Genomic DNA, 21,870 nt, shown 5'->3' with positions numbered 1-21,870 from the left:
ACAAAACTTATGCCTATCAAACCTGAGACAGAAAACCCCAAGCAATGCAGAGAGAATTGCGCTGCAGGCTTCTTGCCAGTCTCCCAGGCCCACTGCTGGGCCACTGTGGGATCAGCAATGCTACCCAAAACAAGTGACTTCCCTTGAGCCCAGTCTCTCCTTCAATGTCTGTCGTCCACATCTGCAGCCCCCCGTGTAAACAGTCTAATGGGTGGGCCACAGAGGAATTGTCAAGACAGGCACCAAAGTGCTCTAGCCCAGTCTGAGTTCCTAAGAGCAGAAGGCCAGAGAAGGGTGCAATTAATGTGTATGGGCACTACCAATCTACAGCAGGTGACTCACATACAACGCCCCTGTGAGGCGGGTCAGTATCACCACCACTTTGTAGGTGAGGCTCAGAGAAGCCAAACCTGGCACCAGTCACGGCACAAATAAACGTGGAGGCCAGCTGGGTATAAATCTGGGCCTGTCACCACTGTACCCTCTGTCTCCCAGGAAAACACAGCGAGAGAGGCGACCTAACTGCTCTGCTAGACGAACGAAGGCAAACAACGCACAAAAAATTCCTCGCTTCTCCCGGGATGCCACGAGAACACATTTTCCTGGAGGCTGGATTTCGCATTAGGCTGACCTGGCTTGCTTTCTGCTTCCAAACCAGACACTGCAGAGATATCCTCTACCCCTTCCTTGTTCATACTCCTACTATACAATCCCTACAAATCTACCCTTAACTCTGAGGACCACACTTTCCCGTAGCATCATACAAACCCATGCCTTCTTTTCTATTCATTATTCTAGCTCAGGTTACCATTGTCTCTTGCCCGACCTGGATGTCACCAGTCTGGCCGCCAAACCAATGCATTTTCCACACTGCAGCCAGACCATGCCAAAACCCTCCATGTAAAGACCTTCATTTGAAGGGCATCTACCAAATACCTACAGCCAATATCACACTTAAAAGGTGAAAGGTAGACTATTTTAAGATCAAGAACAAGGTAGGGATGTCCACCCTCATCACTTCTATTCAATATTGTATTGAATATTAGATGTGTTCAACATGCTATCTAATGCAATTAAGCATAAATAAATAAATAGCATCCGGATTGAAAAGGAAGAACTAAAACTGTTTTTATCCACAATTATTAAAAAAAAAAAACTATCAGCAAGGACATGGGATACAAGATCAATATACAAACATCAATTGTATTTCTATATATTAACAATGAATTATCCAAAAATAAATAATTCTATTCACAATAGCAAATCAAAAAGAATAAAAATCTTAGAGATTTCCAGTTCAAGATGGAGAGCCAAGACAATATGTTAAACTGTCCTTCAGTCTGACCTCCTAAGTTGTCAAGGAAATAGTCCATGGTATATGAAAAGAAAGACTATACCCCCACGTGGAAACTCAGAATTTCTACATGATGTAGGGCCAGTGAGACCTGACTAAGAAAAAGGCTCACGAGCTCACTACACAAGATGGTGACAGAGAAACACAGCTTAAAATGTGTTCTCAAGAAGTACCTTTAACCATCAGTGGGATAAAAATCAGAGACAAGGCAAAGCAAACTTGTGCTTAAAGATGGAGAAATCGGAAAAGATAGTAAGGAAGCTTAAAAACAGAAGTATTAGATATTATACAAGAACAAATAAAACAGTTATCAACAAAAAGTGTGAGTGAATTAAACTTTTCTGTTGAAGAATAAAAATTCTTATGAAAGATTTAAAAACAAAAATCCAAGAGATACATAAAACTATGATATAGAAATATTAAAATAGAGGAATTGGCAGATGGTTGATAAATGCAAACCTAAAATAAAACCAAAGTGGCAATACTTGTATCACAGTAGAATTTAAGGCAAAAAGGGGGGATAAATATAACTTTTATATTGGGAGAATTATAATTGACTCTGAATATCTGCTACTCAAAAATACTGACATGCTAAGAGTATACATCAAAATATATAAACTTAGAAATAAATAATCAATATAAAAACTTAGAAATAAAAGGAGAAATTGATTAAAAAAAACAGTGAAAATGTTAAGAGAATCAGTTGCACTTAGGCAATAAATAAGAAAGCAGAAAAATTAAGCAATATTAATAACATGAATTTCTTCAGCCTTCCACCATAGAATACATGTTCCTTTCAAATACTCAGAATGTTTACCAAAAATGATCTTATACTGAGAGAAAAAAGTCAAAAATTCTCTAAAATAGAAACCATAATCTGAACATAAAGCAGTATAATTTGATAATAACTTAAGTATAAAAATATTACTTGGAAATTTTGATGGAAAAAAACCCCTAGAGTCAAGGAAGGAACAAAACTGCAATTAGAGACTATTTATAAAATAACAACTATCCATCAAAATTTATAGGATATGGTCAAAGTTGTGCTTAGGGAAAAATGTCTCTTAATGTTTTTAATATCAGACAAGAAGTAACGGAACTAATTCAACACACAAAAACAACAGAAGAGCAACACCAGCCCAAGGTAAGTGGGAGAGAAAGATGAAGAAAGATAAAAGCAGAAATCAATAAGGTGGGCAATAGGAAAGGAAGAAAATTAATAGCCCTAGAGTTGGAACTTTAAAAAGACCAATAAAATAGGCAAACTTCTGGCAAGACTAATTGAGTAAAAAAAGAAGAAAATGCAAATGTACAAACCAGATGCAAGAATGGGGTACGATCCCATATAGTGTGGAGGGAGAAAAGTTGTCTGCTGCTGCTGCTGCTGAGTCGCGTCAGTCGTGTCCGACTCTATGGAACCCCATAGACGGCAGCCCACCAGGCTCCCCCGTCCCTGGGATTCTCCAGGCAAGGACACTGGAGTGGGTTGCCATTTCCTTCTCCAATGCGTGAAAGTGAAGTCGCTCAGTCGTGTCTGACTCTTAGCATCCCCATGGACTGCAGCCTACCAGAGTCTTCCATCCATGGGATTTTCCAGGCAAGAGTACTGGAGTGGGGTGCCACAGCCTTCTCCAGAAAAGTTGTCTAGGAAAACCATATACAGTGATAGTGTGGAAGGAGAAAAGTTGTCTAGGAAAACTACATGCAGTGAAAATGAACCAAAGTGAGCACAGGAGGATGACAACAGGAAGAGGAGCCAGGGCAGGGATGACCTCGTGAAGGTACCAACCCCAGGACCTCCTCCTCAATCATGCTGGTTGGTCAGAGAGGGCTGCGCCCTGGCTGGAAACACATCCAGGTCCTTGCCAGGACAGCTCCTAGGTCCTGGAAACCCCCACCCTTCCCTGCCAGAGTCATCCCCACCTCTGGGGGTCTTCTACATTTCATTCACAGAGCCAGAGAACCCAAATGCCAGAAAATAAAGCTTTGATCACCCACGAGTGCATCCTGTTTTAAGAGTAAAGAAAGCTGGAAGAATTTCAGGATGCTGAATCTGCCTCCAGCCATTTGTATACCAACCAACCACTTCATTGGCCTGATTTTCTTCTTTTTTTATTTTTTAATATTTATTTGTTTTTATTTATTTGTTTGGCTGCACTGGGTCTTAGTTGCAGCATGCAGGATCTCCAGTTGTGGCATGTGGGATCTTGGTCCCCAACCAGAGATCAAACCCAGATCTCCTGCACTGGGAGAAGCCACTGAACTGCCAGGGAAGTTCCCGATCTGACCATCTTTCAAACCTTCCCTGAGAGTCTATGTGAGTGCCCCACGGATGGGATCACCTGATCTCAGCATCCAATAGTCCAGGCTCCCAGTTTTCAGCTCTGTCCAGCCCCAGTCTCCTAATTCTATATCTCCAGCCCCACCCGATGTCCTTGAACTATAAACTCACACATTCAAGTCCAGGCCTACCTACCCTTTGCCCCCCACCCCTGCGATTAGCAGGTAACCTCCACAAAGACAGTGGCTTTGTTTTGCCCACGGCTGTGTCCCCAGCACTAGGGCCAGTGTCTGGAACACAGTAGGTGCTCATGAAATATTTGTGGAATGAATGAGTGGAGAGGACCCCGGTCTCTTCACCCAAGTGAACACCTACTGTGTGCTAACCCCTGTGGAATGTCAAGGGTGGATGGACAAGCCTGGTCTCGTCAGGAAGGACACTGAGTCAGGGGAGCCCCAGAGGCCCACCCCTGTGGCAGGCCTGGTGGCCTCACGTCTGCACTGCCCTGAGAGGGCTGGGAGTGAGCAAGAGGGCTGGCACTGTCCTGGGGATGCTGTCTGTGACTCTTCTCCAAAAGCATCTTAAACAAAGCCTTGAGGTTAGGGACTTGGCAGGGAACCTCACATCCTTGCACTTCCAATTAGCATCCTGACCTCCCCAGGGCTTGGCTGGCATGCCATTGCTTCTCTGTCTCCCTGGGAGCCCAATGTCCTTTGGGCAGAACCAGGAGGAGTCTTGTGAGGGAGCACGGCAGGCCACCAGGTCAACAAAACCTGGAAAGCTGTGACTGTGGGGCCTTGACCTTTGTCCCATCAAAGTCTGCTCTTTCTGCAGAGGTGGTACTCTCCCTCCCTGTCTTCCTCCTTGATATGAACTCTCCCCTCGGGAACCAGTTCAGGAGTACCAGAAAGCAGTCTCGTCCTCACCATAGTTTTCTCTTCCATCACCTGTGATGGGGTCTAAAAAAGTGGGAACTTCTTAAATTCTCCATTCTATACCCAGAGTCAAAGTCACACAAATCCAAGGCCATTTCCAACAAAGTATTGATGGTTTTCAAACACAGGATGCAAGACACAGTCGCTACTGGCCTTCAACTCATAACTGCTGGGTCCAAGGGATGTATGTCTTGCATATGCATGCAAAATCAGTTTCGACAGAAAGACTTGAATTGCTCTCTATGTTTTCTATCTAGTCTTCCCAAATGCCCTACTCATCCATCTGCCTATTGGGAACCTCTAAGTGGGAGAAAGGAATTGGGGACTATAAAGAAAGAGAAATTGAGGGCAGGCCTCATAAGAACAGAGGTCTTTGTTGACTACCGTTCACCCTGCCTGGTTCTTCCCCCCAGTCAGCTTGGCTCAGGCCCAGCTGCTGGCCACGGGCAGGAGGGGGTGGTACCTGGTTCGCAGGTTCTCTGGCTGGGGTGGCCCATCAAACACCGACAGGACGTCAAAGTCCTCCTCCAGGGCAAAGGACTGGAACACAAGCTGGATACGGTGCTGGTCCTCTGCGGTGATGGTCCACGTGCAGTTGGCGTAGTTGGGGTAGCCATACGGGAACCCCGGGCTCTCAACGGTGCCATTGGGACCCAGCAGTTGGAAGGTGCAGTTCTGGCCTGGGAGAGAGAAAGGGAGCCGTTATATAGCCAGAAGAACTCTGAGACTCTGCCAGAGGGAGGGGCACAGCGTGTTAGATGATCATGAAACCCCTTTTCCAGGTGCTCCCTCTGGACCAGCCCATGCTCGCTGCAGAGTGGGGGGAGTGGGGTGACTGACCCCGAGTGCAAGCTAGCTTGTACTGTGCCCTGTCCAGCTGATAAAATGAGCATTGCTGGACTGAAGCCCCAGAACGATTCTGTGAGGTAGGAAACAAGGCTCAGAGAGTCCAAACTAAAAGCCAGCAGACCAGACAGAACTTCCTCTCTACAACACTAAATGCCAGAAAGATGATTTCAAATGTTCTCCATTTTCCATGGTCCCTTGACCCTCCAGTCCCTCTGCTCAGCTCCCACCCTCTCTTCCCATCTCCACAGAAAATAAAAACCATCAGTGGGGACCCCATTTTCTTCCCGATTCCACCCCACCCATCCAGCCTACCCCACGTGGTCTTTCTGCCTCCTGCAGATGAACCAGCCCTCCTTGCATCTAAAGACATTCTCCCAGTGCCCTTTGCATCCTATCCCTCCCTAATCTTCACGAACCTTACGCATGTTTCTTTCTCAAGTATATTACATGTGTTCAGTTGTCTCCTCTCCACCGGAACTTCCCTGTTTCAAATGTGCTCAAGAATCTATGACTAAGAAAGCAACTCCCCATTCTACTCCTCTTCTCCCTCCAGCCTTCTCTCTCTCTTCTCCTTCATAGCCTAATTTTTAGAAAACACAATCTGCCTATTCTTTCTATCTCCATTTCCTTCCTATCTTCTGATCCTATTGATCCACCCGAACAGATCCACTAAGGTCACTGATGGGTCCAGCAGATACTGTTTAGTCCTCATTTCAACAGACCTCTCTCTCAGCTGCCTCTAACACTGTTGCTCACCCCTCCCTTCTGGAAATGCCCCTCTCAGACCAAAGCATCTCAGACTACACTGAGCATGAGGGATGGGGAACTCATCTACCTGGAACCCTGGTGATGCAATGATGCTTTGAACAGCATGGTCTCCAGCTTCTGCCCACATCACTCACTTGCCATCTTCGCCCCCACTGAGCCTTCTCCGGCTCCTTTCCAGGGTCCGTGTTGGGGTCTCTTCTCCTTCATGTCTATTCTAGAGGATTTTCCCACTTGTGCACTGATGACTCACAGCTTCACACTCCATGTCAGACCTCCCTCTGAGCTCCAGACCTGACATCTCCTTTGGGAGATGCAGGCTCGCGATGTCCTCCACCCACCCTTTCCTGATGCTTTCCTCTTCCTCACAACCCCATGGACAACCTATCACCCTGTCTCTATCTCCATTTCCCTTGACCCCACAGCATCTCTCCCCTAGACCGCCATAATAACCACCTCCTAACTGGTCAACCACATGTACCCTGGTTCAACATTTACACTACAGCCGGGGACATCTTTTTGAAAGAGAAATCAAATCAGGTCACCTTCCCTTCCCCTCACCAACATCAAACCTCCCATAGCTCATCACTGTTCTCCAGTAAGGAAAAATTACTTGCAGACCTATGGGGGTCTCTGCATGGTTTGACCCCTAATGGCCTCTTAGCCTTGTATCCACTAGCTTTCCAGCCAAATCCCACCCCTCTAAAGAACCTGAATAGATATTTCTCCAAAGAAGATATGTATACAGAAGGCCAACAGGTACTTGAAAAGATGCTCAACATCACTAGTCATTAAGGAAATGCAAACTGAAACCACAATGAGGTATCACTTCATACCTGTTAGAATGACCATCATCAAAAAGATAAAAGATGACAAATACTGGCAGAGACATAGAGAAAAGAAAACCTGTGTGCACTGTTGGTGGGAATGTAAATTGGTACAGCCACTACAGAAAACAGTATGAAGGATCCTCAAAAAATTAAGATTAGAACTACCACATGATGCAGCAATTCCACTTCTGGGAATACATCCAAATGTATCAAAAGCACTAACTCAAGAAGATATCTGCACCTCCATGTTCGTAGAAGCATTATTTACAATAAAAAAGACATGGAAACAATCTAAATGTCCATCGATGGAAGAATGGATAAATCATTTGTGAGATATACACAGAGGAATATTCAGTTCAGTTCAGTCCCAGTTGCTCAGTCATGTCCGACTCTTTGCCCCCATGAGTATGCAGCACTCCAAGCCTCCCTGTCCATCACCAGCTCCTGGAGTTCACCCAAACTCATGTCCATTGAGTCAGTGATGCCATCCAACCATCTCATCCTCTGTAGAGGAATATTACTCAGCCATTAAAATAAGGAAATGCTAACATTTGCAACAACATGAATGGACCTTGAAGGCATTATGCTAAATGAAGTAAGTCAGAAAGAAAAAGATAAATATTATATGCTATTACTTATATGTGGAATCTAAACAAACAAACAAACCCCTCCAAAAAACAAATTCATAGAAAAACAGATTAGACTTGTGGTTATCAGAGGCATGGGGTGGGGAAGGGAAATTGTAGGAAGGTGGTCAAAAAGTACAAACTTCTGTTTATAAAATAAATAACTACAAGGGATGTAATGTACAACAGGATGACTATTGCTAACACTGCTGTAAGATATACAGGTAAATTGTTAAAAAAAAGTAGATCCTAAGAGTTCTCATCACAAAGAGAACAGCTTTTTATTTTCCCTTTCTTGTTTTCTCCTTTTCTTCTTGTTCTGTATGAAAAAATGGACATTAGATGAACTTATGTGGTAATCATTTCACAACATACATCAATCAAATCATCATGCCATATGCCTTAAATGTACATGGTGGTATGTGTCAATTACACTCTCAACACATCTGGCAGAAAACAAATGCCCCACCCTTCCCAGTCCTTTGCACTGACCACACTCTCACCGCTCAGCCGCAGGACCTTTGCATATGCTGTCCTCTCTTCCTAGAATACTCTTCCCGGTGCTCCCTGGCACATTTTCTTTCAGCTCCCAGTCAAGGGTCTCTCCTTGACTAGTTCAAACCCTCTATGATATGCTTTCCTGACACTACCACCTCTCCTTGGCAGCACTTATCACAGAAGCAAAGGCCCATGCTCCCATGTGACACATTCATAAGTATCCATCTTCTTGCCAGGCTGTAAGCTTCATAAGACAGACCTTACTTGAGTTTTCCCATATTTGAATCCATACCCCAAGCTCAGTGCCAGACACATGTTAAGTTCTCAATAATTTAATATGGTGCTTGTATTTAGTGAGTGTTTGGTTAGACACTCCTCTGAGAACTTTACACATATTAACTTGTTCAATACTCACAACAGCCCTAGAAGGTAGATACTGTACATATCATCTCCATTTTACAGATGAAGAACTAAAGCAAAGAGAAAAGAAAGAAGGGAGCCCAAGTCACCCCATTACTCAGAGGGGATTTAAATGTCAGCAGTCCACTCCAGGTCCACTGTCTCAAATACTGAGTTGATGAAAAAATTCATTTGGATTTTTCTATAATATGAAAAACCCAAACAAACTTTTTGGCCAATCCAATATAATGCTGATAAATTGACTCAACACTAATTTTTTTTAAAGCCCACTTTAGGGATTAACTAACAAAGGGCAGTTAATCTCTAAAATGACTTTAATATTGAAAAATCTCTTTTAATACAAAAGAGGGATAACACAAAGTATCCTATTTTAAAGGGGGAAAAAAGCTAAAGTCTTCTGAATAAATGCTAAATGAACATTTAATAAAATTAGACATGTAACCCTGATTAAAGTAAGCATTTGGAAGTAGGAGAAAGGCTACTTCCTTAACATTACAGAGCATCCATTTTAAAATAATAACCTACATCCTACTTACAGTGAAACATCTGATTAAGATCAGGAATGAGATAAAAATGCTACTATCACCTCCGAGATTTCATGCCTTATTAGAAGAGCTAATCCATATGAGGCAAGAAAAAGAAATGAAAAAAGAGCAAGCAAAAATACAGCTTGCAGATGATGTATTAATATACCCAGAAAACCCAGGAGAATCAATTAGAAAGCTATTAGAACTAATAAAAAATTTCAATAAAGTAGCCAAACACAAAATAAGTAAATGAAATCAATGACATTTCCATATGTCAGTGACAGATAAAAAATAAAGAAACAAGGTCTTATTTATGATAACTACAAAATGCATATAGTGAATGGAAATAAACTTAAATGGGCAGTCCCTGTACAAAAATAACTTTTAGAGAAGGATAAAAAAATTTTGAATAATTGGAGAGACATATGTAATCCTGAGTGGAAGACTAACTTCCAAAAGGTTAATTTGGAATATTAACCTTTTGAAAAGTTATTGAAAAGTTAATTTATAAGCTTAATGCAATTCTGATCAAAAGCCCAATGACCTGTTTTAACTTTAGTAAAAAGGATACCTAAGTTTAACTGGAAGAAATAGACAGTCACAGACAATGGATATTTTTTTAAAAGGTGTGAAAAAGTAGTATTCTCATTCTACAAGATACTAAACAGAATCACCAAATGATGCTTATGAAAATAGCGTGAAGGTGGCCCAAGAGTGGACAGGCAGAACATGAAACGGCATTATAGGAATAGCCTTAAATAGACATAGAAATTAAAATATGTATAAGACAGCATTAAAAATCAATGAGAAAAGAAAACCATTTTACAAGGTCAACTAATTAAATGTTTGAGAAAAGAATTAAGTTATCTCAATTCATACCATATAGCAAACTAAGTTTATTTTTTAAAAAAAGTAAAAAACTAATTAGAAGGAAATGTGCACAAATAATTATCTGCCTGATTTTTCTGAATGTAAGAGCTGTGGAAGATACTACAAGAGTGATAGTTTATACAAAAAGTATGTGTAGATCAAAAATAGAAACAAAAGCAAAAGCCACAGAAAAAGACAGAAAAGTAATATATTTAATACAGAAAGAACTATTACTAACCAGCAGAAAAACAACAATCACTATAGTTGAAAAGTTGGATAGGGTCTTGAATAAGTTAGTTCGCAAGGAAGACATAAGCGGCCCAGAAACCAAAAAAATATTCAGCTCCAATAATAATGAAATAAAGCTCCCAGCTCCGCAACTTTCCCTTGGTTCACGTTCCTTAATTTCACCCCACGGGCACCAGATCTACTCAGCTCACCTCTCTAAAACCTGTCTGTGATGTCCTTGCACTACGTCACTCATTCATTCATTCCTCTAGGTTAGACCCTGTGATGGGTCATGGGACGTGGATCACAAACCAAACATAAGCAAATACTTTCACGTGGCAGTACTGTGCTACAAGGGTGCACAGAATGGTCCATGAGTATAGACCCCACAGGGGTCACACGTTGAGGACCAACCTCATTCGTGTCCCAGACAACATTGAAACCATCCTTCACTACTATCCCCAGCATCCCATTCAGACCTGTGTGGGTCTACAGTTTCTGGTCCACAATTTGCGTATGACCAGTATGTCCTGTGGCGGAGAAAGGAATCAGGGGTTGGGGGAAGAGGTTCAGAACAGAGCCCGCGGGAACACTTTCCGTGCATGGGGACAAGAGAGGTGACAGAGTGGGAGGCAGGGGGGCAGGCAGAATGGTGGGACGAGAACCAGAGGGCAGGCCTAGATAGGAGAAGGTGACTCAGTATACAGAGCATCGCAGAGAAACTGAGGTGAGGGTCTGGGAGGAGGTCACTCGGTTTGATGATTAAATGGTCCCTCTGGCAGTATGGATGCTGAAAGTGGGCGCTCTGTCTTGGTTTCTGCTGCACCCCCAGTGCCTAGAATTCAAAAAGCATTTGCTGAATGGGTACATGAATTTCAGCAAAGACAGGTGGGCAGGTGACACAGGGGACAGAGGCCAGGCTGTAATAAGTAAAGGCAAGACCAGCTGGTGAGAAGGCAGGGGCCATTACATTTTAAACAACAATGTATAATAATGTATGTATGTGTTAGTTGCTCAGTCATCTCTGATTCTTTGCGACCCCATAGACCGTAGCTCACCAGACTCCTCTGTTCATAGAATTCTCCAGGCAAGAACATTGGAGCGGGGAGCCATTCCCCTTCTCCAGAGCATCTTCTCAACCCCAGGGATGGAACCCAGGTCTCCTGCACTGCAGGCAGATCCTTTACTCTCTGAGGCACCAGAGAAGCCCCATACCTTTTGCTCATTATAGAAAACTTGGAAAATATAGACAGGGATTTAAAAAGAGGAAACATCACCATCTCACCTTCCTCTCAGAGGCAACTGTTGTTAATATTTTCTTTCTTTTGCAAGATTTTTCCATGCATATTTCACATCATTGAGATAGTACTGTATATTTAATTCTGTGGGCTCTTTTTTCAGTGAGTTATTCTTCAGTCTTTAGTTACAGAAGTCAGTGTCACTTGTAATATGCATGGCTATGCATAAATGCAACACCAAGATGTGTGAAGACAAAAAGGCCCCCAATCTCTCTCCTTTCTACCCACCCCAAAGCTACCAAAGTTAACAGGCAGGTAACTCTCTCTACAACCTTCTCATCCCTCATGCAAACAAATAGACACATTCCGAGAGAATTTTTATTATTTTGTTTTAAAAATGAAATCGTAGATGTGTTCATTTCTCTGCAACCTGCTTTCTCATTTAACAATACATTGGGGACACCTTCCAGGTCAGTAGATCCGTATCTAACTGATTTTTTATATAAATGTGTAATATTCCACGGCCTGGATATATCTCAATGTATTCAACCACTCCCCTGCTGATGGCCATTCAGGTCATTTCTCGGTTTTCTTTTGCAACAATTCAGTAAACATTATAACATGAGCTTTTCCCCCAAGATATTGAATCTGTTCACCAACAGCATTTTAAATGGATGTGCCACATTCCGGTATATAGTTATACTAGAATTTACTCAACCATTCTCCTAGTCTCAAACACTGAAATTGTTCCTGGATAATTTTTTCCATTATAAATAAGACCTGGTCTCTTAGTAAAATCTGGTGACAGCATGCTGGTCAGTGCAGTGGAAAATGCTTTTCCATGGCCAGAGTCCCAGAACGAATGTTCACTTATGCGGTAACTGCATCCAGCTTCGGTTTCAGGGATGGGGGTCGCCATCCATAGGAGACAGGCTGACTTCTGAGGCAGGCGCTGCTGGAGCTGGTTAGACAGGGCTGGAAGCCAGACTCATTTGGAAGTTTCCCTGGAGTTAAACATTGGTTAGTGAGTTGACAAAGTTATAACCAACAGTGGCGGCTAAAGATTGATAGGCTAGTAGAGTGGGAGGGCATGGCAAAAGGGCCTTCATGTCTAGAAGGTGCTGAATTTCATCCAAGGAAAGGACTACCTCTTCTTCACTCCTGGTGACCTGCTCTAGAAACAGGACCACTGCTATGGACTTTCATCCAAGGAGATCATGCTTCTCTTTCTCAGGAAGAAGCATGGGTTGCCTTCTCCCACCCCTACCTCCTCCTAGTCAACGCAGCTACTGGACATAGCCAAGACCTGCCTGGGCTTCAAGGACAATCCTGGAGATCATGCATTTGTTTTTGGACAATTTCCCTAGATAGATGCACAGACTGCCAAAAATGCAGGTTCCTGGGTCAAAGGGTAGGAATATTTCTGCGGCTTTAGCTCTGGATCACACAAATACTTTCAAGAAAGCATGCACTAATTGTGTTTTGGTTTTTTAAATGAAAGTATTTATTTATATTATCACAAATAACAAGCTCTGTTAAATTTAACCCTTTCATTTTTATTTTATTTATTTTTGGCCACTCTAGGCAGCCTGTGGGGGCTTTCCAGGAATCTGCCTGCCAATGCAGGAGACACAAGAGATGCAGCTTCCATCCCTGGGTCTGAAAGATCCCCTGGAGAAGGAAATGGCAACCCACTCCCATATTCTTGCCTGGGAAATTCCATGGATAGAGGAGCATGGCAGGCTACAGTCCATGGGGCCACAAAGAGTCAAACAAGACTGACCACTCACACACACACACACACACACACAGAGCATGTGGGATTAGTTCCCAGACCAAGGATCCAACCCTTGTCCCCCACATTGGAAGCAAGGAGACAACCACTGGACTACCAAGAAAGTCCCCACCTTAACAGCCATGTCTAGGCAAGCCTATCTTACTATATGTTTACCAACATTGTGTATTATCTTACCGAAAAGTTTTTGCCTACTTGATAGATGCCAAAAGAGCTCTCTTGTCCTATTTAGCATCTATCTCCTTATCATTCAGATTCAACATCCTTTCAACTTTCCTCAGGAAATTTAATTCTTCCCTTGAGGAATCAAAGCACCTGTGGTGTGCTTTTCTGCTTCGTTTAGATTTTTCATGTAGAATAAAACGCTTGGTTTCTATGAGCACTCACATTTATCTGTCTTTTCCTTGGTAATGTGTTTTTCTTTACTGACATTTAGAAAGATTTCTCTCTGGCTTCTCATTCTATGCAGCACAAAAGCCAAAGGCCTCGCCACAATTCAAAAGCTCTACCTGAAGGGCCTGGCTACCCATTGACCTGCCCTCCTATCTCTCATCCCTTTGTGCTGGCGATCAGCCATGCTGCTTAAGCCCATCTCAGGCCACCCTGGGACCCTGCATCTGCTCGACCTTTAGCCCAGGAAGCTTTTCCCCAAGAGCCATGTGACCCGCTCGCTCACTTCCTGAGTCAAGTGTTACCTCCCAGAACCCACCCCTCCTCCTCTCAAACCAGTGCTCCAGGTTCCTGCTTTATTTTTTCCACAGCACTGAGCATCCTCTGGCATCTAATTTCCTGTTTATTTTCAGGAACCCCTCACTCCAACAAAACACCACCTTTATTAGAGAGGGGAGCGACTTCGTTCCTACTTTCTCTCTCAGGCCCCGAGACCTGTAGCTGGCACACAGCTGATGCTCAGAGAAGAGCTGTTGGTTGACTGACCGATTCATGCAAATTAATTGTCCACTCAGTTCTCTGTGCTTGGAATGCTGTCTAGTTCTCTCATCCAGCTGACTCCAGGCACTCTAAGACTCATCACCTCCTCCAGGAGGCCCTCCTGCAGCTCTCAAGATAATGGCAAACATTCTTCCTTTGGTTGCTTATCCTCAGTGAATGAATTAGAACCACAGTGTCCAACTTTCTGGCACCAGGGACTGGTTTCATGGAAGATAATTTTTCCACAGACCAGGGTCGGGGGTGGTTTCGGGCCGACTCTAGTGCATTACATTTATTATGCCGCCACTGATCTGACAAGAGGGAGCTCAGGCGGTAATGCGAGAGACGGGAGCTGCTGTAAATACAGAGAAAGCTTCCTTCTCTCTCCTGTTGTTCACCTCCTGTTGTGCATCCCAGTTCCTAACAGGCCACGGCCCTGTGCCAGTCTGTGACCTGGGTGTTGAGGATCCCTGAATTAGTGAATATCACTGCCTTCTCTAATGGTGATATAATGATATGTAAATGTGGCTTCTCCAGCCATAGACTCCTTGAGATTTTCTTCACACTTTTATCTCTAGCACCTAGCTCAATACTCACCCCTAGTAGTCCTTCATATTTTTTTGGAATGAATGGATGAGTAAAATGGATTAAGACATGAGACAAGTGCTCAGGGCTGGTGCACTGGGAAGACCCAGAGGGATGGGATGGGGAGGAAGGCGGGAGGGGGGATCGGGATGGGGAACACATGTAAATCCATGGCTGATTCATGTCAATGTATGGCAAAAACCACTACAATATTGTAAAGTAATTAGCTTTCAACTAATAAAAATAAATGGGAAAAAAAAAAAGACAACACCTACCGACCTACCATTTGTGATGCATGGTGTATTCTGAAAGTGGCTTCGTGAAAAGGTTAAAAGCTTGGGTTTTGGAAACAAGAAGCCTTGGGTTCAAATTTCAGTTTTGTCACTTAATACTTTGTGTTAATACTTAACTGTCACTTAATACTTAAGATGTAATTTACGTAAACTATTTAAACCCTCATTTTGACATCTTTAAAATGAATACCCACTTCAAGGATGGCTGTATAGATTAATGTGATTATATCTGCTAACTTGCTAAATACTCAGTACAGTACGTGACACAATATAAGTGATCAAAAAATATCAGCTAATCTTTCAGTAAAGGTTTCTACTTTTCTTTATATAGCTCTTAGTCACATCTTAAGATTATTTGTAGACATTTTATGCACTTTTTCTTGCTTTAGTAAATGACATTTTTTTCCCGTTATTTTTTCTAGCTGGTTATTACTGATAAACAGAAAACCTATTGATTTTTATATATTCATCTGGCATCCAACTGGGTTTTTGAACTCTTATTAATTCTAAAGATTTCTCAGTTGATTCCCTTGGGTGTTTTAGGTACACAATCATGTTGTCTACAAATAATGATAATTTTGAGGAGATAACTCTTTTGAGAAGTTTGGCAGGGAAATTCAATTGAATTCTGCAAATATTTATTGGCTGATAAGGTCAATTTTGGACAAATTTAGTTGCAGAAGCCAGTGGGACATCCAGAGATGGCCAGAAGGCAATTAGGGCAGTAGACTGGAATCTAGGAGTGCAATCTGGGCTGGAGATATGGATTTGTGGAAGCCATGCAATTAATGAGACTGCCCACAGAGGAAAAACAGAGGAGCATTGCAGACGCCGCTAAATCACACCCACTGACGACACCTCCCCTGCACACGGGAGTGCACTGTACACCTCACACCTACGATGGGACTCGACCATCTCTGTGCCTGCCTTCTGCAGGGCCACCTTGTCTGGACAGATGGGAGAAGCAGGACCCACACAGTATCTCTGGCCTCTTCAGTCATCCTTTAGTTGCAAACAAGAGGCCAGGGTCATAGAGATGCTGGCACTGGGCCTCACCTTAGTCCCTCTTCCCTGCACATTTCATGCTTGTCACACTAAATAGCTCATCATCTACAAACACCCCAGGATCTTTCAGGCCTGTGCGATGCTTGGCCCATTGCCCGGAATGCCTTTCCCCTACCTCCTCGACCTAGCAAACCTTACTCACTGTTGCAAATTCAGCTCATAGAGCACCTCCTCTGAAGAGCCTCCCCTGGTTTCCTGGGCAGTTAGTAAGTTTCCTCTCTCTCACACACACACACTCAAACACACACACTGCAATAGCCATCCACCAAATTCCATGCCTCCTCCCTACCAATCTATGCCTTTCAACAAACAAAACAACAACGACAAAAACTTGGCCTGCCACTTTTGCTTCAATTCCTTCAACGGCTCCTCTGGGAAAAGCCTACAATCCCTAATGTGGCACACAGATGCCCCGAGCCAGCCCCTGCCCGGCCCCCGGCTTCTCTCCTTGCCGCTCTTTCCCTTCAGGGACACGCCAGGCTCTCTCTGTTTGGTTCCTTTCATGCTCTGTGTTCTTTTGTTCCCTCTGTCTTCAAACTTGCTGCTCTCTCTGATTGAAGCGTCCTTCCACATTCTCTGGTCTGGCCAACTCCTATTCCTCTTTCAGGCCTCAGATGAAACTTCAGCACCCCCAGGAGACCTCACTTACCATTGCACTGAGGTGTACTCCCCCACACCCCAACACACGCCCAAGCACACGTCCTGCTGCAGGTCCCCTGCATCTCTGTCATCAATCCCAGCACACGTCTGAGTTCCCTGAGACGTGCGGATCCCGTAGGGTAGAGACTGTGATCTGTCACATTCACACAGGTCCGTAGCACCCAGCATGGTGCCTGAACAACAGGTGCCCCGTAGAGATCTGCATAATAGCTGCACTTTACAAACAACTCTCCTGGGTCACACGTCCTGTTGAAATGCAGACCCGGAGCTTTTCCAGGGTCATATTCCTCCCTGGTTAATCTTAGTGCTCAATGCCTGGTATATACCGTAGATGCACATTCGATGTTGGATGAGAGAATTATCACAAATATTGTTAATGAAGTTGTGCATTTTGATTTCTTTCCCTAGAAGTCTTAACAATCTGAGTTATTTCCATTAATGTGTGCTCATCCAGTCCAGGGTTTCTCAACCTCAGTACTATTGACATTTGGGGAAGGACAGTTCTTTGTTGGGAGGGCTGTGCTGTGGATGTAAGATGTTTAGAAGCATTCTAGGCCTCTATCCTCTGGATGCGAAGCAGCATCTCCCAGTTGTGACAACCAAAACTGGGTGACCCCATGGACGGTATAGCCTGCCAGGCTCCTCTGTCCATGGAATTCTCCTGGCAAGAATACTGGAGTGGGTTGCCATTTCCTTCTCCAGGGCATCTTCCTGACCCAAGGATCAAACCCAGGGCTCCTGCATTGCAGGCAGATTCTTTACTGCTTGAGCCACCAGGGGAGCCCAAAACTGTCTGCAGACATTGCCAAATGTCCGCTAGGAAGGAAAGTCACTTACACAAAAGAACCCAGCCTCCCACTTTCTTTTCATTCATTTTAAAGGATTTTCAGGCCAAAGAAGCCCATCCATGGCCTTCATAGACCAGCGGTTCTTCACCTTTCCCATGCCGTGGTCCCCTCTGGCAGCCTGGTGAAGCTGTCTCAAATGATCTTTTTAAATGCATACAACAAAATACATAGAATTATGAAAGAAACAAATTATACTGAAATGTAGTTTTCAAAATAGTTTAAAAACTTGTCATGAAGTAATATAGGTGTCCCTTCATTAATGCATTATTAACATGATCCAGCAGTGGGCCTGAGAAATACTGTAGTTCAAAGCATAAAGGTTCTTTCTAGATAGCTGCAACTACTGTAATGTTCTTATGAAAATACCTGTGATCTTATCAGTGACAAATTCACAGGTACTGCTAATATTGCTGTGCTTTGTTGCCTACATTCATGATCAATAGAAATGCTGGGTTTCAGTGGGAAATTAATGAAAATAAAGATGCAACTTTCTCCATCCAAGTTAGAAATGCCCTGGATTCTATCCAGAACCCCAGAGGTCCATGCTAAATTCAAGCTTTCATTCAGCAAGTCTGGGGAGGCCAGGCTGTACGTGTGTGGGGGGTGGGTGAGGGCATGGGAGTCTCAGGGGGTGGGGGTGGGGAATGGGAGGGATAGATCGTGTATAATACGATCCACGCCCTCAAGGAGTTCACAGGGGAGAATAGAAAGACACCCATCTTACTAACCACGTCTTCACTTGACTGTTGCATCCCAGGGGAACAGCAGAGCGTGCACACACAAACACACCCTGAAACACTTTTCTGGGGTGCTTTTGCACAGGTCTAAGCAAAGAGTTGGACACGACTGAGTGAGCACGGACGTGTGCAAAGAAGAGCACTAACATTATCCACATGCTGCCCTAAGATGATCTCCCTAACATTAGCAACAACTCTGACGATGGCTGTGGCGCCCTGACCCTCACCACTGTACAGGTGAAGAACCAAAGCTCCTCAAGGCTTAAGAACATGCTCAAGGGCAAACAGGCAGCAGTGGAAGGGCCAGGGTTCACACCCAGATCTGTGTGAAAGCAGAGTTCAGGCCCCTCCCTGTGCCAGGCTGCAAAGATTCACACATCATCTGGAAACACACTTCCAAAGCGCCGGTCCTATTTCCACTCTGTCCCCAGCTCTCGCGGCAAAGCCTGGGATTTATTGAAAAGAGCTTAGCGCAGTTGCTGTGCCGCAGGGACGTGGAAAAAAGCAGGGTCTCCTTCTCGCTCTCAAGCTGGGGACGCACGCAGCAAGGGCACAAAACAATGCATGGCAGACGGGGCCAGGCAGCAAGCCTGGCCCTGGACCACATCCAATCGCTCTGTGGGAATAATCCCATGCTGCTCAGCTTCCTAATTCTAACTCCAGGCTCTCTGATTCTCCAGGACATGCTGAACACAGAAGCCACCACAGTGGACCAAATATGATTTTCCTTGCCTGGCTATACAGATGTAGCTCGTTTGTCATCATTTTCAGGCAATACCAGCCAGGGGTTGTTTATTGTGTTGACAGGGAATCCTGGACCAGCAGACATACCTCTGCATTGCTGACGCAGAACTTCTCACTCTCAGGATGTGCTACATCCCTAGATCATCACCAAGAGAAGGGACCCGCGGGACCTGGGGACAGACGCCTATTCTGGACTAGTACTGCTCCTTCTGGGTGTTTCAGAGCACACATAGGGAGCTACCACTGAGTTCTCTCAGCTGAGAACACCCTTGAACTGTGGCTTTGGATCAAGAGACAGTGGCTGAACACAGGGGTTAACACACAGAAGTTCAGGTCTTAGCAAATTCATTCATTTACCATTTAAAAAACAGGACTAAGGGACTTCCCTGGTGGGCCAGTGGTTGAGAATCCACCTACTAATTCAGGGGACACAGCTTCACATCTCTGGTCTGGGAAGATCCCACATACTGCAGAGCAACTAAGCCCATATGCCACATATTAAGCTCACGCTCTAGACCCCAAGAGACATAACTGTTGAAGTCCCAACACCTAGAGCCTGTGCCCCGCAACAAGAAAGGCCACTGCCGTGAAAAGTCTGAGCACTGCAATGAAGAGCAGCCCCTGCTCGCAGCGACTGGAGAAAGCTCACAGGCAGCAACAAAGACCCAGTATAGCCAAAAATAAAGAAATTTAAAAAAAAAAAGAAACAAAGTATTGAGCACTCACTGTGTCCCAGGCACTATCCTTGCCTTCTAAGTGGAATTTAGTCTAATAAGATCACTAAACATCTTTCCATGCAAAGGGCTGTTTTATGCACTTGACATCTAATAACTCATTCTATCCTTACAACTGTATTAGATAGGTACTATCATAATTCCTTTTTCACAGGCAAGGAAACTGAGGCCCAGGAAGGTTAAGTATTATAACCTGCCCAAGGTCAGACAGTTGGTAAATGGTAGAAACAAGATTCAACTCCAGGCCATCTGGTGACAAATCTTGTCTTCTTAACCACTACTCCATGGATGGGTAGATGGATTGGGGGTCAGGGGGTGACTGGATGCCTATTTCGGCCAATGTAATAAGCCATATCTCTCTCTAGAGCACTCTGATAGACAAAGAATGTTGCCTTGGGGGCACTCCTTTCCTAAGTGTCAATATCTCAGCTCAAACTCCTAGGTTTTTGCCCTATTGCCTGCCTTTTGGAGGCACCACTATGGTGAGTCTCGGTGTAGCATCGGAAGGGAGGTCACATGTGGAATTTTTCATACACTGGGCTTCCCAGGAGGAAAAAAAAATAGCTTGAAAAATGGGAGTGATGGGCAAAACTAAGCTTGTTTTGAGAAACTGTGACAGCAAGGTTACGTCTCTGTCTCTCCCACCAGCCTGAGTGCCTCATGATGGCAAGGACCACATCTGATTCACTATTAAATCCCCAGCACAGAATCTGGCATTTCACAGACACTCAGTTAATATTTGTTGACTGAACAGATTAACATGTCCAGTTGTCATCTGTGCTTCTTTGTTTTGCTTTTCATTTGTTTCTTTATCCATCAAAAGCTCATGGCTGCTATTTTTTCTACTACTCATACTCATGGTAGAACTGGCCTCATCTCCAAGGGAGAAGCAACTTCAAATCCTGTGGTCTCATGTAACATATATTTGAAAATTAACTAAAAATGGTGGTGGTGGAGGGGCCTAACATGGTGCAATGGAAAGAATCTGAAAGCCTAGGTTCTCAGTTTTGCTTTGTCACTTCATAGCAAAGAATATGGTCAAGCTCCCTAATCACTAAGGTCCCCCACCCTTCCTTACAAAAGGGGTCTTAAGGTCACCTTCATGTAGATGCCCTGAGTCAGCTGACCCAAGTGAATGACTGGTGCCAAGTGGAGCAAAAGAGCCCTCTCCATGGTCCTGAACCATTACTGCTCTCAGAAACTGTTGTTTCTCCTGACTCTGGACCACTGAGATGCCTGTCCAGCCTCTCCCAGGACTTCAGCTCACGGTGAGAAAGGAAGAAGGGAGTTGGTAAAGTGGAGAAGCAGAGGGAGAGAGGAAGAACTGGGGGAAGGGGCCGATGGCACAGAGTTGGGGGCAGAGAGCCCTGGGGTGCCACTCAAGCCCCAAGTGCCTGACACAACATCCTCCAGCCTTGAGCCAGAGAGAGCTCGATGCCACACCAGAGATGGTCTGCTACAGGTTGCCTGGGGTGAGGTGGGGTGGTCCCTTAGGAGTATATTCCTGAGATGTTCCTAACACTGAATCCTCAGCCACCAATACGGAGTAGGACAAGGAGCTCTCTAGAGATGATGGGCGGGAAGCCTTGAGCTACAGAATAAGAAACAAAATCAGACCAGACAGAAGCCAGAGTATGGGAAGATGTGCTGTGTGGTCACAGGCAGTAGAGTGCAGGATCTCCTTTCTCCTCTGTAGATGGCCTACCATCCTCATTCCTCCAGCAGCTTCAGACCAGACATCTGTCAGGGATCCAAAAGGCTCCTTCACGGAGAGTTTCACAGCAGCGACAGGGAAAGTTCAGTCCAGACTTTTCTTTAAATTAGGCACTCAAAGGTCATCTGTAATTTCATTCCGTTTTCCCCACTCTTCAGCAGATGCGCTGCTCTTTATACACACTAAGGAAAGGCCATTGTGCTTTGATGCTCCCAACTGCACATTTGAATTTTATATGAGCTCTGTGGGTGATTTGAAAATTATTCCTATCAGAGAGTTTGTCAGCCCTCTTTGTTCAAAAAAATTAGTGATGGGTTAGTTCTGGCCTGGCCCAGCTCAGAGCA

The 21,870-nt window shown here is 44.3% G+C and overlaps 1 protein-coding gene across 5 annotated transcripts in view; it reads right to left on the bottom strand.

The window, feature by feature from the left end:
- The window catches only part of CSMD2 (CUB and Sushi multiple domains 2), a 697,019-nt gene that overhangs the window by 610,349 nt on the left and 64,800 nt on the right, over nt 1–21,870 (bottom strand). For all 5 annotated transcript variants that reach the window (XM_070468425.1, XM_070468426.1, XM_070468423.1 and 2 more), the window contains one exon: nt 5,034–5,250. In XM_070468425.1, the coding sequence (XP_070324526.1) occupies nt 5,034–5,250 (217 nt within the window). The remainder of the gene's footprint in view (nt 1–5,033; nt 5,251–21,870) is intronic.

This window comes from Odocoileus virginianus, chromosome 5 (genome assembly GCF_023699985.2).
Source record: "Odocoileus virginianus isolate 20LAN1187 ecotype Illinois chromosome 5, Ovbor_1.2, whole genome shotgun sequence".
NCBI classification, from domain to species: Eukaryota; Metazoa; Chordata; class Mammalia; order Artiodactyla; family Cervidae; genus Odocoileus; species Odocoileus virginianus.
This window is presented reverse-complemented; position numbering and strand designations above follow the sequence as displayed.